We start from the raw sequence: 9,053 nt of genomic DNA, 5'->3' as shown, positions 1-9,053 counted from the left end.
AGAACCAGAGTATCTCACCATTAATGTCAACGTCACCCCTGTCTCAGTGAGTCCCCAGTGCACATTTCAGCAGGAAGCGCAGGGAAGCGGAGCGTGTAAAATCCCTTAGTGGAAGGGGCTGGTAGCGTGGGATGCAGGGGAAGAAAGGCAGGGTGGCTCCTGAAATCCCCCTGTCGGCAATACCTCGTCTGTCAGTCTCATGCCCTACAGCACTAACTGAATGTTCATGTCGGCTGACTAGAAATTCGCTTCCCCTTTTTGTACGAGTCCCTGCTTTGCTCTATGTCACTGTATAGCTCCTGGCGCAGTAATAGGTGCCGGTATCTGCAGCTGTCAGCGAGCGGAGCTCCAGGGAGAACTGGTTCTTGGAAGGGTTCTCGGAGATGGTGATGCGACTCTGGAGGGAAGAGGCGTAGTATTTTGTTCCCCCTTGCTCTATATCCCCCATCCATTCCAGCCCTTTCCCGGGACTCTGCCGGATCCAGTGCCACCAGCAACAACTACTGCCCAGGGTGTCCGAGGAGGCGCCTGAGATGGAGCAGGTGAGGCTGAGAGTCTCTGAGGGTTTTACAGTCCTGGGCCCTGACTCCACCAGCTGCACTTGTGACAGGACCCCTGTGGAAAAGACAGAGCCGTGTGAATAATCCCACAACCCATTCATCCCCTGGTGCTGTGCAGATCGGTCCCACCCAATACTCACACCAGGGGGTGGCCAACAGTAGAAGGAATCTAAGTATGGATTTCATGATTGCACTGTCAGAGAACACAGCCTCTCTCAGCTAGAAATGCAAGAGCCTCTGAGCTTTCCATGGCCAGGAGTTTGTGTTTATACAGGAGATGCATGGGCAGGCATTTGCATGCAGGTTTTACCCAGCGGATATAAGAGAGGAGAGGGGTTGAAAGGGAAATGAGAATGGTCTGTGCTTTGCACAAAGGAGACACAAAATTCAGATCCACAGCTACTGACTTTGAATCATAGGGTTTTTCAGCAGAAATTGGAATGAGCCAGGCGGCTCAGGGCTCGTGCTGGGCTCTGGGCATCATATCTGGTATTGTCAAAGGCTCCAGTTTAAAGGTTACAAAAAGAAAACAAAAGCACCTGTGTTTAGCACAGAGGAATCCACAAGCTCAAATAAAGAGATAAACCTGATCGTGTCTAACTAAACATTCCCTGTTCTACTTACTTTCCAGTCCCTTCCCAGGAGCCTGTCGGACCCAGCTCATGTAGTAGCTGCTGAAGGTGAACCCGGAGGCTTTGCAGGAGAGGCGGAGAGAGTCTCCGGGCTTTTTCACATCCCCTCCAGACTCCACCAGCTGGACCTGGGACCGGACACCTGGGAATAGAAAGATATTATACATCACATTGATATTCAGAGAAATAATAGACTGTTCCCCTGCCCCGCCAATGGGTGTGAGGGGAGAAAATACCTTCCAAAGCCACTGCAAGGAACATTACATGGAGCCAAAGCCTCATTTTCTCGGGTGCTGGAGAGGAAAGTTCTCAGGGGACTGGCTGGTCACTGCACAGACCCAGGGGCTGCGGATTGTGTCTCCGGTGCAGCCTGGGCAGAGAAAGGACAGATTTAAACAGGAAACTGCAGCCTGATTTGCATATCCCACTCCTTATAAGACACACAAACTCCTTCCCTGGGTGATCTCATTTCTTGCTCTCCATTTCTAGCTCTCTCAGCCCCAGGAAATATTACTAGCCAAGCACCTAAGGGATTCAGGAGCCTACTGAGTGCAGGCTTTGAGGATCTGGTGCCGTGTCTGATTTAGGCACATAAAGAGGCAGGTGGATGCTGAATTCCCTTAGTGGACTGAGCCCTAACCACACATGGAATGAAAGCCCCTGGCAGGTGGCTGCCTGGCTCTCCTAGGCTCCGTCCAGAATTCAAACCTCTCTGCCCAGGCTCTAGTTCTCTAAAGCTCCTGAAGGATTATACTGAAATAGGAATGAGGTGTCCATCTCTCCAGGGCAAACCCTCAGCCTGGCTGTAGGGAGGGGGTTAAATAAAATATTTTCATACAGTTGAAAGTTGGTTCTCTCAGCCTGGGATATTGCGAGGTGGAGGGGGTGAGGAAAGGCGCGGGGGTGTGTGTGTAAGGAAAGGCGGGGAGCAGTCGAGTGAGGGGCATAGAGTGTATTAGGGGACAAGGGAAAGCTGCAGGCTGATGCTTTTCTATATCGAGGGTTCTTAAAACTACAATACCCACCTGGGGAAGTGAGGAAACGGATTGACAGAGCGAGGCAGGTACCCAGAAGTCACCTACTACAGGACAGGCCCAACAAGGAAAATAACAGAACACCACTGGCCATCACATACAGCCCCCAGCTAAAACCTCTCCAGCACATCATCAACGATCTACAACAGAGATCGGCAACCTTTGGCACGCAGCTCGCCAGGGTTAGCCCCCTGGTGGGCCGGGCCGGTTTGTTTACCTGCCGCATCGCCGGTTCAGCCAATCCCAGCTCCCACTGTCGGTGGTTTGCCGCTCCAGGCCAATGGGGGCTGCGGGAAGCAGCGTGGGAGGAGGGATGTGCTGGCCGCCCTTCCCACAGCCACCATTGGCCTGGGACGGCGAACCGTGGCCAGTGGAAGCCGCGATTGGCCGAACCTGCCTACGCGGCAGGTAAACAAACTGGCCCGGCCCGCCAGGGGGCTTACCCTAGGGTGACCAGATCACCCAGGTCAAATATCGGGACGCGGGGGGGCGGGGAAAAAGAAAACCCTTCTCCACAAGTGCTGGAGGGAGGCCCGGGAGACGCAGGGGGAGCGCGGTGCCGTGAGTGAGAGTCCAGCCTGGCCCCGAGCAGACAGGACTCAGTTGGGTGGTAGGGAGAGGAGGGGGGTGGCCCGCGGGGCCAGGCAGCGGCTGTTTTCCCCCCCGGGCAGCGGGACTCGGGAGCAGCCGCTGCTGCAGCTCCCACTGCCGCGGGGGGAGGAAGCGGCCGATGGTCAAGCTCGGCTGCTGCGGCTCTGGCGCCCCCGAACCCCCCGAGCCCGGGCCTGCTGTGGCAACCCAGCGCCTGGGCTGCTGCCCAGCTGGTGCAATCCCGCGGCGGACCCGGAGTGGGGGCAGCAGGCCCCAACCCCCCCCCGGTCCTGCTCGGGTCCCGTGACACAGCCCCCGCTAGCCATGCTCAGAGACAGGATATTGAGCTAAATGGACCTTAACTTGGTCCCGCCTGGGAATTCCCCAGCTCCTCAGGGGGCAATGTAGCTCTGCATTCTGTAACTAGTAACCAGAAGGGCTCTGGGAATGAGAGCTGTGCATGCTTGTCTGATTGATTCCCCCTGGGGAGCCGTGAGATGGGATCTCTGTGTGTCTGTGTTACCAGGGCCGGCTCTAGGTTTTTTGCTGCCCCAAGAAAAAATAGTTTTGGCCGCCCCACCCCACTTTTTTTTGGCTTTTACACATGTTTGCACTTTGCAAAGTTGTTTTGTTTGTTTGACTGGGTGCGGTACTGATGCAGCATTGGGCAACGACTGCATCTGAATCTGCTGGAGCCGGGTGTATCTGCCTGAATTTCTTATTGAGACAGAGGAGCTGAAAAGCCCCATGGGCCACTAGAGCGCCGGAGTAACTCGTGCGCCTGGGATATGTGCGCAGGGGAAATACAGACTAGAGAGGGACATTTCCAGAGGCTTAAATCACCGCGTGCTTTGCAGCCCCAGTGCAGGGCCGCCCAGAGGATTCAGGGGGCCTGGGGCAAAGGAATTCTGGGGACCCCTTCTTTAAAAAAGGTTGCAATAATATAGAATGCTATAGTCTCGTGGGGGCCTGGGGCAAATTGCCCCACTTACCCCTTCCCCCCCCCGGGCGACCCCGGTAGTAATTGTAATAGATCTGATTAGTATGTTCTGCATTTATAAAGGGCCCTTTGCTGTGGAGAAGAGCTCTAGCTGCCACAGCACTTAAAAGCAGGCCCGCCTGGGTAGACACAGCAGTCAAGTTACTGCAATGTTTGTCAGGAAGAAAGCAAATGAAAAACTAAACGAAATCTCAAACTCGGATCAGTCTATCTTGCCCCACAGCTCTTGAAACCAGCCAGCCAGTTCATTTTATTCACGCTCTGCATTTGCATTAGAGCTGGTTGTGAACTTGAGAACCACTGTGCAGGGACATGAGGGACTGTCTTTTTGTTCTGTGTTTGCACAGCACCTATCGCAATGGGCCTTTGTCCATGACCAGGGCTCCTAATCTGAGCTCAGAACTTGCATGATGAGGGTAAGTGGACTGTTACTGCCTGATGTGAGCTATTGATCCTGTGTCAACTGGGGGGACATGGTATTTACTTCTGTAAAGCAGCCGAGTACAGATAACCCAAGTGCAAAGACACACCAAAGGGTATAGTATTGACTGGAGTTAAGGATTATGGCAGAATATTATTGCCCTGCAAGTTAACAGCACAACTGGGTTTCACCGTAGAGCTACGTACACAGACACGGCGCTAGGTTACCACACAATGCGCTGTGTGACCATTAGCACGGTGCGGAGGCCAGTAAAGTCTCCTGTCTGTCAGGCTGCAGACTGTCCTGGATTCCATTTAAATCTGCCTGGTTTGCCAGTCATTACATCGCTGGGATACACAAGCTGAAGGTTGTCGGAGGGAAGCTCTCACCCCCACAGCACATTTTTAAGGGTATTTGGGGGGAAAAAAAAACGGACTGAGTTTTGGACTGTAGAAATGCAAAGGGGTTGTTTCCTCTTGAGGGGGAGAATTTCAGCTTCCAAAATTCAATGCTGTGCTTACAAGCCAAGTTTTCCAGACAAGTATTGATGAGGACACAGCATTGTCCAGACACAGCGGGAACTACTTCCAAATGACTGGCTTGCCCTTCCTTGCTGAGGCCTGATAAACTCATTGCAGAGAATACTCCCAAATGCCCCCACCACTGCTCCAACTTCCACTCCCAGCTCTGTGCACTCCCTGCAGCCAGTCACTCACCCATAACCACTGGATGCGCTTTGTGTGATCTCTCCAGCCACCCCAGTTCTGCACACCCCCTGCAGCCAGAGTCACCCACAGCCACCAGACGCGCTCTGTGCACCCTCTCCAGCCACCCCAGTTCTGCACACCCCCTGCAGCCAGAGTCACCCACAGCCACTGGACATGCTCTGTGCACCCTCTCCAGCCACCCCAGCTCCGCATGCCCCCTGCAGCCAGAGTCACCCACAGCCACCGGACGTGCTCGTGCTCTGTGCGCTCTCTCCAGCCACCCCAACTCTGCGAACCCCCTGCAGCCAGAGTCACCCACAGCCACCAGACACACTCCGCGTGCTCTCTCCAGCCACCCCAGCTCTGCACACCCCCTGCAGCCAGAGTCACCCACAGCCACCGGACATGCTCTGTGCGCTCTCTCCAGCCACCCCAGCTCCACATGCCCCCTGCAGCCAGTCACCCACAGCCACCAGACGCGCTCTGTGCGCTCTCTCCAGCCACCCGCAGCGCTCCTTCCAGCCGGAGCTGCCACTGCCTGGGAGACGCGCTGCGAGCGCAACCAGAGCGCCTGCCCCCTCCCACCCCGTCCCCAGCAGCTGCCCGTTAGCGGTGCGGCAAGAGCCCGGCTCGCCCAGCAGGAGCACTCGCGTGGGGCACAGCCAGGTGGTGCCGCTTGCCGGCGGGGAGTCCGTGGCAGGGCTGGCACAGAGCCCAGGCGTCCCCGCGCCCATCCTCACCTCCCCGTAGGACCCGGGGCGTGGCTGAGCGTCGCGCAGTACAGGACCAGCCTGCCCCACGCCAGCGCCTCCCTCCTGCTTTCCTCCGCCCGGGGCCGGAGCACGAGTCCTGCTCCGCGGGCAGCTCAGCCAATCGAGCCCCTGGAAAAGGGCTGCGCTGCCGGCGGCAGCATATCCCGCAGCTCCGTGCGGCGGCCACCAGCGTCTCCGAGAAGCCCCCCGCGCCAGGGAAGGGATTCTCGGCCAGGGTTCACGGGACCCCTGCGGGGCCCGGGGCCTGGGGCAAATTGCCCCACTTGCCCCCCCCTTCCCCGAGCGGCCCTGTTCATATCCTGAGGGACAGAGGCGGCGCTAGTCCATTGGGGTCCCTTAGCAGGAATAATGTTGAGGGGCCACCTACACACACAACGCAGAATAAAAAGCAAAGGCGGGGGGGGGGGGGGCTTGAGCTGTTCTGGGCCCTAAGCAATTGCTTAATCTGCTTGTGCCTAGCGCCGGCTCTGGTGAGGAAAACGCCCCAGCAGGCAGGGCCAGGTCTGTGTCTGGGCAGAGATTGAGGCTCCTAGAACCAGAGGTTGGTATTTAAACAGAAACTCCCCGGGCAGGGATTTGCATGCGCGTTTCACGCAGCAGGGATGGGGATGAAAGGGGCCGGCTGAACGGGTCTGGTTGGATGGAGACGCCTCGCTGGGCTGTGGCTGCATTTGACACGGCGAGAGGCAGAATCCAGCTCTCTGCATGTCCCCCCAGGGAGTGTCGGTGAGACAGGGCAGCGCTCCCAGGGCCTCACCCAGAGACCATCGCTGCCTTCACTGCCAGGGGTTCGGAGCTGGCCCTAAATGCTTCTGTTATATACTGAAAACTTGGTTGGGAGCCACAGCGCCCCGGGGTATAAAGCGGGGTGGGAGCCCATCTCCCCCGCCCCGGCTCGCTGGGTATTTCCCCTCCCAGCACAAAGGAGACGCTGGAATTGCAGGGGCGGATCTGACCAGAGCCCAGCTGTCTGTCCGCGGCCAGTGACAGACGCTCCAGAGGGTGGCGCCAGGCTGCCCCCTAGTGGGATATTGTGGAATTTCCCGCTCAGAGTGGAAGTTTCTTCCTAACCCCCTGAGTTACCGGTCGGTTCGCGATCTGAGGAAGCCTTTGAACCAGTTGACTCATGGAAAAGTGTCAAAAATGTCCTGAGTTCACCCCAACATCATCTACTTGGAGATAATTTCTATTGGTGTGTGCCTGTGGGTACCAGGGAACATCCTGTGTGGCTGGGGAAGGTGGTGGGCGATAGGGGAACATGGGCAAGGAGGTTTCAAAGTTTGAATGGGCCAATGGATTTGTAAAGGTATTGAAGCTTTTACCTCCCTTTGATTTCGGTGTGAGTTAGACAATTGAATAACGTTAATAAGATGGTCCGAAGGGCATCAGAGTTCCACTTATTATGATTCCATATTGTTGACTTTCCTCCTATTTAGGTAAAGAATCACTTTACATCTGCTATCCAAAACTATCCTTTTGTTTTTTCATTATACCCTTCCCCTAAACTTAACCCTAACCTAACCCTACATTTATTTCTAACCTTACCCCAATTCTAAATCTGTCCTCTATATCAAGTTCTAGTCCGGATTCTAATTTTAATTTGAATACTGAACCCTCGCCCCAAGCAGAATCCTATACTTATCCCCTAACTCCAATCCTAAATTATTCTTTGACATAACAGAAAACATACCCCTCATCCGGTGGTTTTCAAACTTTTTTTCTGTTTACCGAGTTGAAGAAAATTGTTGATGCTTGCAACCCAATGGAGCTGGAGCAGAGAGGTTTGGGGTGTGGGAGGGGCTCAGGGCTGGGGCGGAGGGTTACAGTGTGGGGGTGAGAGCTGCGGGGTGGGGCTGGGAATGAGGGGCTCAGGGTGTGGGAGGGCACTTTGGGTTGGGGCAGGGGGTTGGGGTGTGGGAGCGGCTCAGGGCTGGGGCGGAGGGTTCCAGTGTGGGGGTGAGAGCTGCGGGGTGGGGTTGGGAATGAGGGGCTCAGGGTGTGGGAGGGCACTTTGGGTTGGGGCAGGGGGTTGGGGTGTGGGAGTGGGTCAGGGCTGTGGGCTGAGGATGCAGGCTATGGGGTGGGGCCAGGGATGAGGGGTTTGGGGTGCAGGAGGGGGCTCTGGGATTGGGAGAGGCTCAGGGATGGGACAGTGGATTGGGGCAGAGGGTTGGGACATGGGATTACCTCGGTGGCTCCCGGTCAGTGGTGCAGCGGGGGTGCTGCATCAGGCTTCCTGCCTCTCCTGGCACTATGACCACACTGCGCCCAGGACGCAGCCAGCAGCAGGTCCAGCTCCTAGGCGGAGGTGCGCAAGAGGCTGGCACCTGCAGGCACCGCCCTCCCAGCTCCTTTTGGCCGGTTCCCAGCCAATGGGAGTGAGGAGCCCGTGCTCTGGTCAGGGGCAGCGCGTGGAGCCCCATGGTCCCCCACCTAGGAGCCAGACCTGCTGCTGTCCATTTCCAGGCACAGCTTGGTGTTAGAACAGGTAGGGACTTGCCTGCCTTAGTCGACGGGACTTTTAACGGTCTGGTCTGCGGTGCTGACCAGAGTCTCCGTGACCCAATGTCTTCCATTCCGCAACCCAGTACTGGGTCGCGACCCGCAGTTTGAAAACCACTGCCCTAGTCCCTTTCACTTAACACCCAAAAGATATTATTGCCATCTCTCTCTGGGTCTCCTCTCAATTCTCACCTAAGGGGCAGCCAGGAGAGGGAAGAGAAACCCCGAGACTGTTCCATCCGAGTGTTTGTTTCTTAGGGATAAATGGCCCCAGCGCCCAGGAATCACCAATTCGGCCCCTGCACAGCTCGTGCTGTCTTGCTGCAATTCCGAGGCCGGTGGGATTTTGTGCCAGGAGGATAAATATGACTTCTGGTGCCTCCGTTTTTGTGAGTGTCTCCCCCAGATTACTGGTGCTAAATTTGAGCTCTGATAAATCCAGCCCCACGTGCCCCTTTGAGACCCTCCTCTTCGGTTAGCAGCCAGAGCGGCTCCACCTACAGCGAGTTGACGGAAGGACTGTCTGTGACCTATGTAAGGGCTGGAAGAAACATCCCGGATCCCGTGAAAATTCCTGGCCTGTAGCCAAGCCGAGTTGGGAGGTAATTTGGGTTGGCAGATTTGGGTTCTTAAAAATAATTTGACAGCCAACATTTATGTGTGTTTATTTGAAAACATTTTATTTATTTTATATAGTTACACAGAATTATGAATTTTAAGCTTTTAATTATTTTGTCAATTTCTATTATAAAGGATTAAAATGCGGGGGCGGGGGGAGGGTTGTTGTTGGTGGTGGTGTTTGGTTAAATCCACATTTACCTCCATTTATGAGT

General features: G+C 55.6%; 1 gene segment (V, D, J or C); it reads right to left on the bottom strand.

The window, feature by feature from the left end:
- Positions 1-280: 280 nt before the first annotated feature.
- On the bottom strand, positions 281-746 carry LOC128846331 (immunoglobulin heavy variable 4-38-2-like). The segment is given in 2 exon segments: positions 281-615; positions 701-746. Coding segments are annotated over 2 exon segments (381 nt in total).
- Between the last annotated feature and the right edge of the window lie 8,307 nt (positions 747-9,053).

Source organism: Malaclemys terrapin, chromosome 12 (genome assembly GCF_027887155.1).
Source record: "Malaclemys terrapin pileata isolate rMalTer1 chromosome 12, rMalTer1.hap1, whole genome shotgun sequence".
In the NCBI taxonomy this organism is placed as follows: Eukaryota; Metazoa; Chordata; order Testudines; family Emydidae; genus Malaclemys; species Malaclemys terrapin.
The sequence above is the reverse complement of the archived record's forward strand: the minus strand, read 5'-3'. Positions and strand labels throughout refer to the sequence as shown.